Source organism: Archocentrus centrarchus, chromosome 2 (genome assembly GCF_007364275.1).
Source record: "Archocentrus centrarchus isolate MPI-CPG fArcCen1 chromosome 2, fArcCen1, whole genome shotgun sequence".
NCBI lineage: Eukaryota > Metazoa > Chordata > Actinopteri > Cichliformes > Cichlidae > Archocentrus > Archocentrus centrarchus.
Genome location: NC_044347.1, coordinates 8,373,448 through 8,390,721, shown reverse-complemented (window position 1 = coordinate 8,390,721; position 17,274 = coordinate 8,373,448). Strand labels below are relative to the sequence as shown.

At 40.3% G+C, this 17,274-nt stretch overlaps 1 protein-coding gene across 1 annotated transcript in view; it reads right to left on the bottom strand.

Moving 5' to 3' along the window:
• LOC115796135 (NACHT, LRR and PYD domains-containing protein 12-like) overlaps positions 1–16,923 on the bottom strand; it is a 118,367-nt gene extending 101,444 nt beyond the window's left edge. The window contains exons 1-7 of the mRNA XM_030752403.1: positions 16,835–16,923; positions 16,607–16,750; positions 11,369–11,447; positions 11,003–11,219; positions 9,094–10,867; positions 8,815–8,988; positions 4,249–4,404 (exon numbers count right to left, since the gene is read on the bottom strand). Of these exons, the coding sequence (XP_030608263.1) occupies positions 4,249–4,404; positions 8,815–8,988; positions 9,094–10,867; positions 11,003–11,219; positions 11,369–11,447; positions 16,607–16,750; positions 16,835–16,923 (2,633 nt within the window). The remainder of the gene's footprint in view (positions 1–4,248; positions 4,405–8,814; positions 8,989–9,093; positions 10,868–11,002; positions 11,220–11,368; positions 11,448–16,606; positions 16,751–16,834) is intronic.
• Between the last annotated feature and the right edge of the window lie 351 nt (positions 16,924–17,274).

Below are 17,274 nucleotides of genomic sequence, written 5' to 3'. Positions count from 1 at the left end.
CAAATTTATGCACCTGCCTAATTTTGTTTAAATAATTATTGCACACTTTCTGTAAATCCTATAAACTTAATTTCGCTTATCAAATATCACTGTTTGTCTGCTATATGATATATTTAACTGAAATCGCTGATTCGAACAATTAGTGATTTATAAAAGAAAATCATGGAAATTATCAGGGGTGCCCAAACTTTTGCATAGCACTGTATGAAAAGAAAAACTTAAAAAGTGAGACTTAAGCAATCAGGAGATAACACTTGATATGACAGTGTACTGCAGAGTGTTACACAGACACACACACACCTGGAGTTTCAACAAAGCACCACTCCTACTATTTTTGAAAAAAATATTCCACAAAAAAAGCAACACTTACAACATTACCTTTATTTAAAATAGATTGGACACATATGAATATGAAATATTTCTTCATTAATTTTATAGTTCATTGTCAGTACATAAAACAGCTGCTGATGTGTTGAACATGAAAAAGAATGAGAAAGAAAAAATTTTTAAGCTTGTTGAGTTAAAATCTGGTCAAAATGAATCCAGGTGTGTTACAGGTCAAACTGGTTGGACTGTCACAGTTTAGCACTATTAGACTAACATCGTGTTTACTTTAATTCAGGAGGTTTGAAGAAGTAAATATAAGCAGATTTAAAAATCTAAGAGAAGAAAAAACTGTCTTGAACTTGTGGATTTGGTTATAATGTTCTTCAGTGTAAAACTGTGAAGATAGTAGAGAGATTTCCACAGATTGTTTTAATCTTTTGATGATTTTATGTACTACAGATGATGCAACATTCAAACAACAAGGAAAAAACTCACTGATTGTTTGGGGGGTGGGGGTGCATTAGCGCCTGTGGAACTAACAGGTTGCACATCAGAAAAAAGCTGAAAGGTATATTCAGGTCTTCAAGCAACATGTGCTCCCATCCAGACGTCTTTTCCAGGATGGATAAAATACTAAAACACAAGTTTATTATGTAAAATGCACAAATATTGAGAAAAAATATAAACATATTAAAAAAGAAAAAAATATTCAAAAAGAAACAGAAATAGCTCTTTAGAAAGTGCAGATTGTGCAGAATGGGGTAATATGCGATCCCAGTGTCTTGCATATCAAGAGTCTGACTATGACATTTTAACCATGTGTGTTTGGGGGAATGCAAACTTGAGGAACAAGTAAAAGAGTTTAAACACATGAAGCAATAAAAGCATGGACAATTTATTTGAGTGTTGCTAGGAAAAGCTGAACACATGTCCCCTTCCTGGGCTCTTTTCCCAATGCTTTGTGTGTGTGTGTGTTTTGTTCTTTGATATTTATTAATTTTGGTGTGTCTTTGGTCCTTGTGTGACTGGTTTTGCTTCCCGTGTCTTGTCACCTGTGAGTGTTTACTCCTTCTTCTTTGTTGTGTTGTCGTTGTTTGTTCCTCCTGCTGTGTGCCCTCATGCTTTTGCTCATGTCCAGGTCAAGTTTTTCAGGTGAGTTAGTTTCTTGAGCTGCTGCCTGTTCAATTTATTAAACCAGCATTTTGAGTTTAATTCTTGCCCAGTGAGCCCTGCTCTGGGGTCCTCTGCCTCACTGCCACAGTGTCGCATGACAGACCCAGTGTTTGAAACTATCAAACTAAATGGTTTAATCTGATCCATGCTGCTGAATTCACATCAGCTCACACACACTTTCTACCTTCACCTGCAGAGGAAACACACATCATTCGTGTGCACATCAACTAAAATCCTCCTTTCAATCATGTGTGCAGCTGAATGCAGTCAGACAGCAGAGTGAGGCAGAGGAAGCTGCCATCAGCTGCTACTTCTGCTATCAGGCCACGAGATGGATCCACGAAGCTGCAGCCCAGCACACATGATGCATTCACTGACACACACTGATTCACTTGACAATTATTTTAGCTGATTTCTGCAACACTAAAAAGGCGTTTTACCAAGTTTGTTAACACAAAAAGTTTGGAGGTTTGTGTTTGATTAATTATTTCTTTGTTGTAACGATGCTATACTGTTGGAAAGCCTGTTTATTTCTCCTAAAATGGAGACACGTTTGTAATGAAAATGCATTTGTGGGTTGAACATCAGAGTTGAGTATGTGAGTTTTTGAACATGAAAAACTTCCCTGCCAATGCCATAAAGGCTTTTCTGAGACCAACAAAACCACACTGTCTGACTGAACTATCTGTTCAACAGTCAGACACTCTTTACACTAAACTCAGCACAGACTCACTGAGGAACCAGGATGCCAGACTGTAAATCCAGGGTAAAGAGGTTCAGTGAATGTGGTGTTGAAGGTGTGGAGGTGGATCAGAGTGTCAGACGAGACTCTGTAGAAGGACAGAGTGCCAGCAGGACAGTCCACATACACTGCTAGTCTGTTAGAGGAGGAGGAGGAGGAGATGTGTGTTTCTTTCTTATTGTGACAGACAGCATAACCTTTAACATCAGAGCGGTACAGACACCAGGACTGTTCATTCCTTGCAAACAGACAGTCGATTCTGTCTCCTTTCCTGCTGATTCTTCTGTAACTCACTGATATATAAACATCTCCTTTGCACTCGACCTCCCAGTAACAGCAACCAGTCAGACCATCTCTACACAGCAGCTGAGGCCAATGATCAAATCTGTCTGGATGATCAGGATATGACTGAACCTCCTCCACACGTGTCACCTTTCTGTTGTTGTCAGACAGTTGTAGTTTTGTGTTCACTGTGTTTGTGTCGATTGTGAGTTGACAGGAATCTGATGGAGAGAACAAACACAATCCAGCTGCAGTTATTGATCCATCATCTGTTCATTGATTGACACTTTGATGATGACTCCTGACATCAGAGATGTGAATGAGTGATGTGACAGTTTGAAGATGGTTGAATGTGTGCTGCTTTGTTTTCATCAATCACATTAAAAACACACTTACACTTCCTCAGACCTGGGATCAGCCATTGGACTCCAGCAGGCTCCACCCTGAAAGGAGGAGGGGGGTCAGAGCAGCACAGTCTCTTTCAGCATGCACACATGGACATTACATCGCTCTCAGACACACACTGTTAGACACTGATAAAGGAACAGTCCAACATTTGGACTCATACACTTGAAGGAAATGTCTCTATAGTCCTGTCCTGTGGTTGTCGTGTTCCAGTGAGGCTGTTTGATTAGAGCAAAATCATCAACGTCTTTTGGATCAAGATAAATTTAAGTTTAATGAATGCATGTTTGATAACTTAATAAATATTCTTGTGAAATAAATACAAATGTTTCCTTTATTCTTGTAATCAAGCAGCTCAAAAGTGTTACATGTTCTTTTTAGTTATTAGATCCTGTTTTTTGCTTTTATTGCTGTTGTAAACTCTGAAATAAAAACAATTGTCCAATTAATGAAGCATAAGAGTGAATGCTGCTAACCTCTGCTATCCATAATGCGTCAGATTCTTTAGTGTTTACTGATCATTGATGTGGAATTTTTTATTATAGAAATTAAATGAAACCAGCTGGACACTTCAGTACCTTTAAAGTGGAACTTAAACACTACACGTATAAAGGCAAATTTAAAGTATGGAGCCCCTCTCTAAAGCACTGTTGTAGTTTCAAACCATGCAATGTTAAATCAATGACAATGCATGGGTTTCCTCCCACAGTCCAAAGACATGCAGTTACTGGGGTAGTGTTTCTTATCCACTTTAATAATGAGACTAACTTTCTAAATGCCCATCATGCAGTCCCAGTGTGTCCAAACTTTTGACTGGTACTGTATACAATCCTTCAATTAAACACAGCACTCCAAATGTGAAATTTCTATTTTACAATGCCGATAAGAACAGAGCAGTAGCATCTAAGACTTAAGTTATTTAGATTTGACTCTTTTCTCCTCCTTGTTTTGCCAAAGGCCATCATCACAAATTCCAGGAGAGAAGTTCACTATTAAGAGAGAGTGGGGTAAGATGAGCCACCCCATGTATATTAGCAATTATGCTCGTATATGCTAAGAATGTATAAAAATAGAGAAATAAGATTTCCAAACTACCTGTCAGATGCAGCAGCAGAGACATGTGAAGCCTCTTTAACTGGGTGACTGCCATAATCCAAAGTACTCAAATAGTTAATGTTGATAATGATTTCCACTGTTGATGGAGCTAGGCTAACATGGTATCCTGTTTCCAATTTTTCTGCTAAGCTAGGCTAAATGTGTTGTGCACAGATCTCTGTACAGAGAATCAACTTGTCTGACCCGCAGTCAGTCATACATACCTGACAGTTTCCAATCTCAGCTCCTTCAGAAGCTTCACTCCTGCCTCTCCTGGATGATTGTAGCTCAGGTCCAGCTCTCTCAGACTTGAGGGGTCAACACTCAGAGCTGAAGCCAGAGAAGTACAACCTTCATTTGTGATCAGACAGCCTGAAAGCCTGTGGACACCACACAGGACAGATGTTTTTAGGGAAAAAAAAGAACAAGAACATAAAGGTAGATGACTTAAAACAAGTATAGGACAAAGTCAGGCAAGACAAGTGAAGTCAGTGAGTAATAAAAGCATGACTTAACACCAGTGAGCTTTTAGCTGATCATATCAAATCATTTGATATTTTCACAGATTTATATTGGACATTTTAGAAAGACACCTTAAGATTGAGGCTCATAGTGATGCCTCAAATTACAACTTGAATATGTCACAGTAGCTTCAAATTACTCTCAGCCAGTCAGTTCAGCTTACATCTGTAATAACCTATAAAGTGAATACACAGTACCTGTCAAAGGTTTGGACTGGTACTTTCTGAGGGAGTGTAGTCAGACAAAGATGGATAATTATTGCAAGACTGAGGTGGGTGGAGTAGATGCAGGTGTGGACAGTGTGATAAATTTTGACTGTTGTTACCCCCTGTGGTGCTTTGGGGGGGGGGGGGGGGGGGGGGGGGGGGTGTTGAATAAGGAGAGGGCCTCTTTTGAGAAATGTCCCCTTTTCACACCCATTTATGTTACGTAGTCTGTATTTTACACTTTTCAGTGTGAAATAATAATTATACTTGATTCAGTCACATTTCATATGATGCTGAATTTAGCAAAGTCAGACCTTTCCAATAATTTTTGAATATTCGGTGTTTCTTGGGCAATCCCAAGAAAAGTGATATGAATCAATTCATCACACATTCTAATCTTTGTAATTTCCACCCATTGAACTTCTTTCCTTCATACATCAAAACACTGACATTTTGTTTTTTCAGACATGTAGAAGAATGCTGTATCACACCCAATTTTGGATGACCTTCCATCATTAGTTCAGGTGTAACATCTCCCATTTGGCATTCATTTATATTAAAAAAAATGGAGTGTATCATAATATCTGAGAATTTTCAGTAAAATATAAAATAATCTAATATATTAGAGACCTGAAAAACATGAAAAATATTGTTGTGCTTTGTTCTACCTTTGGTAGGGGTATCTCAAATGTTTAGAGGCATTTTAATAGTGCTAAATGTGCAAACGGCTACACTAAAGAGCCACACAGATCATTAAAGGTCCCGTTTACACGAAGCCGTTTTCACTGGAAATGGTGTAGTTTTGATGCGTTTCAGCCTTTCGTTTACACAATAGCGTTTCAGAAACGATCCGCGTTTACACGATGACATGTGAAACAATGAAAACGTAGGAAATGTAGTTCCCAGGCCAGGCCACAAGTTGGTGTTTGGTTTTCTCTTTTCAAAATTTGTTTATGCAAGACGCGCATGCGTGGAGGGACACAGTAGGTAGTGCGGCAAATTGTTCATTACTTACAAAACGGCCAATGTGAGAGGTTTTGTGTGGACTGACGATGAGGTTGGATCGCTGGTGCACACAACGCTGAATTACAAAACGGTAAAAACACAAGAAAAGCATAAGAAGCACTCGTGAATCCGTGAGTACTGTTTATCAATTTGCACGTGCGAGAAAAACTGTGGCCGTCGCAACCAGAGTGCGCATGTGCGAGTCGAGCGTTTTCAAATCACCCCGGTTTCAAGTGTTTACACGAGCACGCAAGCTGGTGCATTTCTGAAACGCTCCACTCTGGACCCCGTTTCCGAAACACAAAGTTTTTACTCCGTTGTCGTGTGAACAGAAGGGCGAATCGCATCAAAACGACACCATTGTCGTGTAAACGCAAGGCCGAAACGCATTAAAACGACGCTGTTTCAAAATGAAAACGGTCTCGTGTAAACAGCACCAAAAATACACAGGAACGTGTGCCAGTTTGTGGAAGCCTCCATGTTGCCACGTTAAATACATTGACCAAGGACATTGCCATTCAGTTTTATATAAGTGGCTATAGACCTGTCTTGGGGATTATTTTTTACTCAATGAATAAAGGACAAATGTTTAAAGGTAAACTAAACAGTGGATCAACCAAGTAATAAACAGTTAAATAATACATTAGACAGAGAGCAACAGGTCAGAACGTGCTGACTAACTTCTCTGTCTCAGTGCATCTTATCTTGAGGTTCAGCCACAGAACGTAGCATTAAAACATCACCAACGTCTCCATGTTCTGTTATTAATCTGGACAAGATTGCTCAGTATGACAAATTAAAAACATCAGGAAGATGTGCTTTATGACTTGACTGCTGATGAGAGGAATCTGGGTCATGAAAAACCAGCTTGAACAAGAGTGAGTGACGAAGGCCAAATCATAGCACCCAGAATTTGTTTATGTTTAGATAAGTGGCAGTATAAAGATGTGATGGTTAGTCAGGAACATGGGCTCAGAGGGAGAGAGAGAGAGCACACACACAGGCCTGTCTCCTCCTCTGAGTCCCTGCATGCATGTGTGATTTTTTTCTGATTCTTTAATATATTAAATGTCTTACTTTTTAAATAAAGTTTTTCAGGTGTCTTCCTTCACAACCTATTTACCTGTCAATTTGGTGACCCTGACGTGATAAGAACTGATAACAGGTAATGACAGGTGATTTGTGAAGGAGAGTGACTGGCAAAAGAGGACGAAGGGGGATATTTTCTCCAGGACTCACCGTGGGACTTTAGCTCCTCAAAACACTCACATGGGCGCCTCATAAAAAAGGTAAACAGAAACCACTTGTTTTTAAATAACCGAATTCTGCAAATTTGGATGTTAAAATTTTTCTGAGTGAGGAAGAGGTGAGGTCACGAGAGAACAAATTTTAGAGAATCTGTTAAATAAACTGTTAAAAGCTTGAAAATATTAAAGCATCAGAAAAACAAAAAGGGGTTGACATAAAAAAATATGAATAAATAATGGGTAAAAGGAACAAAATAAGTCAAGTTATAAGAGTTTAAATGAGTGAAAAAGGATTGTGAGAGATACTGGAAATGTAAAACTGCCCTCTAGCATTAGGCTTTTGATGAAATTTAATTATTTATTAAAACCAAGAAGTGTATGTGGGTAGAAAATTTTCTATTGAATAGAGATAACTCCCAATATCCACAGCATGAAGAACGGTGTGTGAGAATTGGCTTTTATACCATGAGAGATGACAAAATGAGTTGTTTACGGTAATAAATATTGTTGATGTTTATGTCAGCTCTATGTAGTCTCTTTAAAATAAAATAACTATTGAAAATTATTAACTCTCATGGTATACGTTGGAAGAAAATAAAAATTGTAACAAAAGTGTTGCATGAAGACAATAGAGACTAATAAACTGGCATTAAATTGTTAGTAAAAGTTGCAACTAAAAGTATGAATGAGGAGGCCCCTGCGTGTCTGTGTGTGTCTGTGTGTGCCTTGCAGAGAAAGAAAACAACTGGAGTTGGTGTGCGAGAATGAGACTCAGAGAGTTAATGTGTGCATTTGTATCTGTATCTGTGTGTGTGACTCAGAGAGACAGAGTACACACACAGGCCAGTCTCTTCCTCTCATTCCCCATGCACGTGTGATTTTTATGATTCTTTATTATATTAAATATATTACTTTTTGTGTTTCAGGTGTCTTCCTTCAGAAACAACCTGTTTCCCTGTCAATTTGGTGACCCCGACGTGACACACATAGTACATAGTATTCCAAGGATAGAGGACCATAGAACTCCTAGGTATACACATTCTATGGAACCATATTATAATTAATGTCTACATCCTTGGATTCAAGACATGATGAATCACAACTATACATTATCATATGACAAGGTGTCCCCCTTCAACAAAGAAGTGAAAATCCAAAGGAAAGAGACAATGGAATCTAAAAAAAAAATTTCATCCTCTTCCTCTTCCTCTCAAATCTATTACCCTGAACTATAACACACACAAAAGTGCATAAACATGTTTATTTATTCCACATAGTGTTGCAAATACTTATTGTCAGCACATTAAAAATATGACCTTCCAGTCTCTGGACAGCTGACAACAAGGTGCCTAAACAAAAACAACTGGTTGGAAGCTAACAAAATGCCAGCTAATGTTAGAATCAAATGCCCTAAAAAAGAAAAAAAGAAAATCACACTTTCCCTCTTATGAACAGTTTGATTACATTATAACATCATATTAGAGTTTTTATTTAGTAATGTTTTCAGGTAGTTCAAAAAATGCAAAAAACTGAACCATATTTTGAAAACATGATGATTTATGTAAATAAATTAACTTTCAGTAACACTATGCTTGGGCCATTATTTTAGGAGGGTGATGATATTATCCTTTGGGGCTAAAACTGGTGTAAAATTTAAATGTGTGGAACAGCGTGGAGTTTTTTTTTTTTTTTACAAAAAAATATGATAAATACGTGGAAACCTTTCAATCATCATATGGAGAAATTATCAAAAAGTAGAAAATACTATTTTTGGAAAGAAGATATTAAAGGTCATTTTAAAAGTCCAGACCTCAGTGTGTCCAATTTACAGTGTGGACTTCTCAGGGCACAAGACAACACTATCACTCCTGAATCCTTCAGCTCATTGTTACTCAGGTCCAACTGTCTGAGACTAGTGGACTCAGAGCTGAGAAGTGAGGACAGAGCTTGACAACTTCTCTCTGAGAGGTTGCAGCTATTCAACCTGATAAGAAAAATACAACAATAATGTTATTTGATTTTCTTTTGTGTTAAAAAAAAAAAAAGAAACAGCAGTGCCTTCAAAGCATAAAACTGTCTGATAACTTACAGAGCTTTTTTAGAGGCTTTAACCACTGGCAGCATCTTCAGCAGAGCCTGCTCTGAACCAGAGTATTTCTTCAGGTCAAACACATGCAGATCTTCTTCTGATGACAGTAAAATGAAGACCAGAGCTGACCACTGAGCAGGAGACAGTTTATCTGTGGAGAGACTTCCTGAACTCAGGGACTGTTGGATCTCCTCCACTAGAGAACGATCATTCAGTTCATTCAGACAGTGGAACAGGTTGATGCTTTTCTCTGCAGACAGATTCTCACTGAGCTTCACCTTGATGTACTGGACTGTTTCCTGGTTGGTCTGTGAGCCACTTCCTGTTTGTGTCAGAAGACCTCGTAGGAGACTCTGATTGGTCCGCAGTGAAAGCCCCAGGAGGAAGCGAAGGAACAAGTCCAGGTGTCCATTTGGACTCTGTAAGGCCTTGTTCACAGCACTCTGGTAGAGGTGTTCCTCTGTCTGGGAGGCTGTTTGTTGTTGTTCCAGCAGATTGACTCCAGAGTTGATGAAGGTCAGATGGACATGAAGAGCAGCCAGAAACTCCTGAACACTCAGATGGATGAAGCAGAACACCTTGTCCTGGTACAGCCCTCTCTCCTCTATAAAGATCTGTGTAAACACTCCTGAGTACACTGAGGCTGCTCTGATATCAATGCCACACTCTGTCAGGTCTGATTCATAGAAGATCAGGTTTCCTTTCTGCAGCTGATCAAAAGCCAGTTTTCCCAGAGACTCAATCATCTTCCTGCTCTCTGGACTCCAGTGTGAATCTGTCTCCGTTCCTCCATCATACTTAACCGTCTTCACTTTGGCCTGAACCACCAGGAAGTGGATGTACATCTCAGTCAGGGTTTTGGGCAGCTCTCCTCTCTCTCTGGTTTTCAGCATATCCTCCAGAACTGTAGCAGTGATCCAGCAGAAGACTGGGATGTGGCACATGATGTGGAGGCTTCGTGATGTGTTGATGTGGGAGATGATTTTGGAAACCAGCTCCTTATCTCTGAATCTCTTCCTGAAGTACTCCTCCTTCTGTGGGTCAGTGAACCCTCTGACCTCTGTCACCATGTCAACACAGTCAGAAGGGATCTGATTGGCTGCTGCAGGTCGTGTGGTTATCCAGAGGCGAGCAGAGGGAAGCAGGTTCCCCCTGATGAGGTTTGTCAGCAGTACATCCACTGAGGTGGACTCTGTAACATCAGTCAGGATCTCAGTGTTGTGGAAGTCCAGAGGAAGTCGACACTCATCCAGACCATCAAAGATGAACACAACCTGGAAGTCTTCAAAGCTGCAGATTCCTGCTTCTTTGGTTTCAGTAAAGAAGTGATGAACAAGTTCCACCAAGCTGAACTTTTTCTCTTTCAGCACATTCAGCTCTCTGAAAGTGAATGGAAACATGAACTGGATGTCCTGGTTGGCTTTGTCTTCAGCCCAGTCCAGAGTGAACTTCTGTGTTAAGACTGTTTTCCCAATGCCAGCCACTCCCTTTGTCAGCACTGTTCTGATTGGTTCATCTCTTCCAGGTGAGCCTTTGAAGATGTCTTCTTGTCTGATTGTTGTTTCTGGTCTGTCTGGTTTCCTGGATGCTGTTTCAATCTGTCTGACCTCATGTTCATCATTGACCTCTGCAGTCCCTCCCTCTGTGATGTAGAGCTCTGTGTAGATCTGATTCAGAAGGGTTGGGTTTCCTGCTTTAGCGATCCCCTCAAACACACACTGGAACTTCTTCTTCTGATTAGATTTAAGTTTATGCTGGCAGGTGATGGGAAATTCTCAAAGAACACAAAACATATATTTTTAAAAATATGAACTTAGCATGTCCTACTTTCAGAAATAGATAAATAAATGTAAATACTGAAATTTCCTGCTGTTCTGTCAGTATTTTAAATTGTTAGATAAATTCTTACTGCTGTGCAGACGGTCAGCCAGCTCCTCCTGCTTCATTTTCCTCAGAAAGTGCAGTGTGATCTTCACAAATGCTTCTCTGTTTTCCTTTCTGTTTACTTCTTCCTCAACTGGCACCAACTCCTCATCCTCTTTCTGATACTGAAATTCTGGATTTAGAACCTTCTGGATTTTCTTCAGCTCATTCTTCACAAAAGTTATGATATTTTCCTCCAGCAGCTGGAAGAGATTATATGAATGATCCAATCATACTCAAACAACAGATCCAAACAACAGTAATATGACTACAGTTACAATCCACTGGTCTACAAAGTGCAGCATGGAGATCACTGAATGGATGTAACAGTAGTTGTTGTACATGTACAAACCATAATAATGGAGTTCAGCTGTGTTTGATGCTCCTGGGCAGACTGACCACTGGGAACCTCTGAGCTCTCCTGATCCACTCTGTGAAGGAATCATCAAGAATTAGCTTAAGCACAGGGTAAAGATCTGATAGGTGACATTTTTACCGTGACTCATATTTAGCCACATACAATCAACAGCTCAGTGCTTTGTTTTAAATTTGAGTGCTTGCAGTGTTTTGTTGCCTTTCAGTTGTCAGAAATCTTTCCACAATTTAAAATTCTATCTACGACTGTAACAGTATGAGTCACTTTTTTCTCTAAACACTTACTAATATCCAACAACATTTTTCTTCAATTGAAAACATGTTTTACCATCTTCAAAAGATTTGTTTCCAGGGGAGTTTTGTTTATCCAACTTTCTCTTGACAGACGTTTACTGTGAATTCACTAAATCAGAAAAAACATTTTCAAATAATGAAGAAATCCAGATTGAATATTCATTAATCAGCCATCCAAACTTGGAATAAATGGATTTATGACAGTCAGTGACATCATAGCGACTTTATAACTGAAGCCACATGAAGAAATGTTGTTTTTGTAAACTCTTTGAGGGTTCATGTGAGTCATGGGGGTGCAGACAATTTTACGGGCAAGTCTTTCTGTAAATTCATAAAACAAACTCTCATGAAGCAGCATGTAATCCAATGAGGACATAACTGCAGGTGAGGACAATGGTGGCATCAATAATTTTGTAAATTCAATTTGAAAATTTCAAGTATCTTTGTGGGTTGTAGCCTTTAATAAGGCTGGGCAGGCAGGAAAGCTGGAGAGAAAGCAGAGAGATGACTCACAGTAAACAGCCTGAGGCAGATTCATACTCAGGCCCCTGTAATAGTCTTACAGCCTATGGGTCAGCTGCTTAACCTTGTGAACCACACTGATGCCCAAAATAAATAAATACATGACATACATGCATTTATTACAGCAATACATGAGAGCCATGTACTGATAAATAAAGAATTTGCTTTTAAAACAGTTTTTAAGATTTAGGTTAGAGTCATAAAAAAATAAAGTATACGAGTGAGTATTGTTGAGAACAGACAACATTATTTTTGATTTTTTTTTATGTGCAATCCATAAAAAGCCCTTTGGCAGATTGGCAACATGTCCTTGCCTCTTGCATCATGAAAACTTGGATAGGCTCAACCTTGAATTTGATAAGCAGAAGGAAATGAATGGATGAAATTAGATTTTGGGGTTAGGAAATCATTAAATTTTGATGCCAATTTAGAGGGGCTAGGGTGTTATAGAGTGATCTAAAACTTTTTTTCTAACATGTCAAAATCTTGTCAAAAATGTCAAGAGTGGCTGGTAGTAGCTGGTCTCTGCTCTGGGATTTTTGGAAACGACGTTTGGCTCATATTTCAGAATTTGGACCACTCTCATGTTGATTATAATCAAAACAGTTTGATGAACAGCTGTGTTGTCCTAGTCAGTATTAAAGGTGGATGCAATGCCCATGAAAATAAATAAAGAAGTAAATGAAGCTTTGCAAAAGTGCTTTAAATATCGTGGTCCACATGGTCCATTCAGACTCAGTGTCCTCAGCCTCCCTCAGATTGCTGTCGAAGTTCTGCCAGAGGTGAGCGTTGAAGATCTCGCGGACTGGGGCTTCTGCAAGGCATTCCCAGGACACCCTCACAACACGTTTAGGTGTGCTGGGTCTGTCCAGCATCTTCTCCCGCTACCTGATCCAACTCACCACCAGGTGGAGGTCAGTTGACAGCTCAGCTCCTCTCGGCACCCGAGTGTCTAGAACATATGGCTGCAGATCTGGTGATATGACTACAAAATCGATCATCAACCTGCAACCTAGGGTGTCCTGGAGCCACGTGCACTTATGGACATCCTTATGTTCGAACATGGTGTTCATTATGGACAAACTGTGGTTTGCACAGAGGTCCAATAACAAGACACCATATGGGTTCAGATCCGGCAGGCCTTTCCTCCCACTCACACCCTTCCAGGTCTCACTGTCATTGCCCACATAAGTGTTGAAGACTCTCAGCAGGACAATGGAGTCACCGGATGGAGCACCCTCAAGGACCCCACCCAGCAACTCCTAAAAGGGTGGGTACTCTGAACTGTCATTTGGCACACAAGCGTAAACAACAGTCCAGACCCGTTTCCCCAACCTGAAGGCGCAGGGAAGCAACCCTCTCGTCTACCGGTGAAAACTCCGATGTACAGGCAGCAAGCCAGGGGGAATATGAGAATACCCAACCCAGCTTGCCTCCTCTCATTGAGGGTAACTCCAGACTGGAAAAGACTCCAGCCGCTCTCCAGGAGACTGGTTCCAGACCCCAGGCCATGTGTTGAGATGAGCCCAACTATACCTAGCCGGTATCTCTCAGCCTCATGCCCTACCTCAGGCTCCTTCCCCATTAGAGAGGTGACATTCCATGTCCCAATAGCCAGACTTGATAGCCGGGGATCAGTCTGCCAGAGTATCCACCCTTGGCCACTGCCCAACACACACTGCACCCGACCCCTATGGCGCCTCCTGCGGGTGGTGGGCCTACAGAAGTTCATCAAACCCGCCCACTCTTTTCTTTATCAATTCTATTTCAACCCCATTGAAAATGGGTTGAAATATTTTTTTACATGAAACATTACAACAGGACAAATAAGATGTGCTTTCTTCATGCACTATTTTAATATTCATGAAATAAAAATACATTTTACCAGAAATCCCAATGAACATCAGAACAAAATCATTACATTACATACATCCTTTGTTTCAGAATGAAGGATTTGATTTTCATAGGTCATCAGCCAATGATCATGCAGTTTCAGTCACCTGTCACATCTGATTTTTAAACATCATGATGGCGACAATGAAAACAGTCATCTCACAGCTTCCAAACCAGCTACATCCATATTTGATACTGTCTGTGGTTTCAGCAGCACACAGGTGTTTAAGGTTTAACTTGAGGTTCAATCAATATGAGGAAAAAGCAATACTAATAACTTAATGCCTATCAAAAAACCCAGTGACGCTGGACAAAGAGTGAAAATAAACAACAACAAAAAAAATAGACAAGTAAGTAAATAAGTAAACTAGAGATTAAAGGCCTTTTTGAACAGGTGAATTTTCAAAAGTTTCACGAAAGAGTTCAGTGATGGGGCATTGCAAATCTCAGAAGGGAAAGAGTTTTAGAGAGTGGGGGCTACCACAGTAAAGGGTCTGGCCCCAAAGATATGGAGGTTAGTGTGAGGGACAAAGAGCTGACCCATGGCTGAGGAGCCAGTGGAGATTAATAAGGGTTAGGGTGATATGCTGCCAGAGCTTAGTGTACGTTAGAAGCCTGGCAGTTGAGTTCTGGACACACTGGAGCATGCCCAGGGCTATGCTGGAGATCCCCAACAAGACCCCATTACAGTAGTCCAGGGTGGTGACAAAGGCATGATAAGGGTCTCTGCTACAGAATCAGTAGCTGTGTCCAAATTCAGGGGCTGTATCCACATTTGTAGCCCAATTATGTCACAGTGAGGCAACGAAGGCTGTCCAAATTCAAAGACTCCTCCAAATATGGTCAGCAATTGCATCCTTCTTTTCCCCAGATTTGTAGGACAGGTCCGGCGTATTCTTCGTGGTCTACAATATCCCATCATTCATTGCGAGTCAAAACTCAAACGCAGCAATGGCGTAAAAGAGCAGTTTGAAATATGACTGTTTCTGTGACAAAATAAACGTTTAAGATGTTTTCTGGTGAGAATGTAAATGTGTAAACCTCAAATATCTGCTCATTTTATCAAGATATTCCTTAATTGCAAAAGTGCTCCGGCGTTTTTGGAAATGTGTGTTATTACTGCTCTGCCAGCTTGCCTTGCCAGCTGTGAGCTGACCAGGTGATCAAGGCTCGCTATATCCGGAGAGAACGCCCGACTCCCGGCACATCCTTTTGAAACACTCGCTGGCTTTTGCCATTGAGTGGAAAACACAGATATAACTCACTCAGATGAGCTCTAACAGCTGATGTTTGGTTTGTTTCAGTGTTTCATTTGTTCCTGAGCAAACTGGGTTGGCTGAGATTAAAGTTAAGTGTGAAAACTAGGTTTATTTAACTTTAATGTCTTACTACAGAGCTGTCAGTATATTTGGAAATTAATCTTTTCCTCATCTGTATTCCTTGATGTTGAAATATGTTATACTTGTTTTAACAGCTTATTTGGAATTAAAGCTGCCATTAAATAAAGTTCAGCTCCATTATAACAGCTTCATTTCCACAGCTCTGCTTTGCTCTGCCGGTTGTTGCTGGGCGACATGTGCTATGATGAGGTGAGGGCAGGTGACGCAGATATACAGTCGCTCACTTCCAGCCTTTGCAGTCTTCATGGGTCCTTTGAAGGCTGCAGCCCCTGAATTTGGACACAGCTACTAAATAAAGGCAGAAGTCTAGAGATGTTCATTAGGTGGGAAAAGGCCATTTTGAGTGAGTCTGGAATGAAAGTGTGGAGGTTGTGAACATCTGGTGAAAGTGAGATGAGGAAACCATCTATGTCAGTGAATAGATCTGCAAACTACCAGAGAAGGGCTTTGGGGGTCACAACCAAGAACTCTGTTTTGTCACTGTTGAGTTTGATTAGATTAAAAGACATCCAGGTTTTGATTTCATGCAAACAGCTCAGAAGAGATTGAGGGAGGAGCTGGGTGCAGGGTTTGGCACTGAGATAAAATCCTGTGTCATCGACATTGAAATGGAAGCAGAGACCAGATCATCTGACTGAGGGGTGATGTCTGCATGAATGATCAGACTTTTTATTTTACATAATTGGAGAATCAACTCCTCTAATATTCTACCTGTTAACTGAAGTGGATTTTCAGACAGACATTTTATTGATCCTGTAAGAGAAATTATGTCACAGCAGCATAAAAATAGTACAATCTATAATAAACAACAAAGTGAGAGCAGAAGTAACACATTCACCAAGTGCAAAACTAAACATATCCATTAATGATAAAAACAAAATAAATAAATGTAAGTAAAGAGGAGTAACAGTAAGACTGACATTGTGCATAAATAGTTTGCATTAATAAATAATAAGTGCACTAGGAATCAGAAAAACAGCTGCAAGAAGAAATAATACAGAAATAGGTGTGTGGGATCTTATGATAGTGTTTGTACTGCAGGTCATATACAACAACATCAAGCAGGTAAATCACCTCTGAAAAAGCAAATGTTACTAACAGCTCACCTGTCTGCAGGTTGTTGTCCTTCAAAATTAATGAGGCCATTTAAAGACTGTTCCCTCTGTAAGGACACACACCTGGGTTCAGGTTCAGGTTCAGGTTCAGGTTCAGGTTCAGGTTCAGGTTTACGTTTAGTTCCTCGTTGGTTCCTGTGAATAATGATGCAGCAGTGATGTGAGTGCTGAGCTGTGACATGGAGAAGAGTCATGGACAGTTAGAGATGGTCATCTCACCTCTGAGCTTTGGTCTGGCTCTCATGTTCCCCACACAGAGTGGTTTTAGAGGGAGGGACTCCCTCCTCTCTGTCCTCACACTGATCCATGCTGCTGAATTCACATCAGCTCACACACACTTTCTACCTTCACCTGCAGAGGAAACACACATCATTCATGGTCACATCAACTGAAATCCTCCTTTCATCATGTGTGCAGCTGAATGCAGTCAGACTGCAGTGAGGCAGAGGAAGCTGCCAGCAGCTGCTCTACTTCTACTATGAGTCCACTAGATGGAGCCATGAAGCTGCAGCGCAGCAAACACGATGCATTCACTGACACACACTGATTCACTGTGACTGGAAGCTTCAGTCCATTAACATTTCAGCTGATCCATGATTCAGAGAGGATGATCAGTGTTCAAAGCGTCACACCAATTCTTCTTGCTAGTTTGCAGAGAA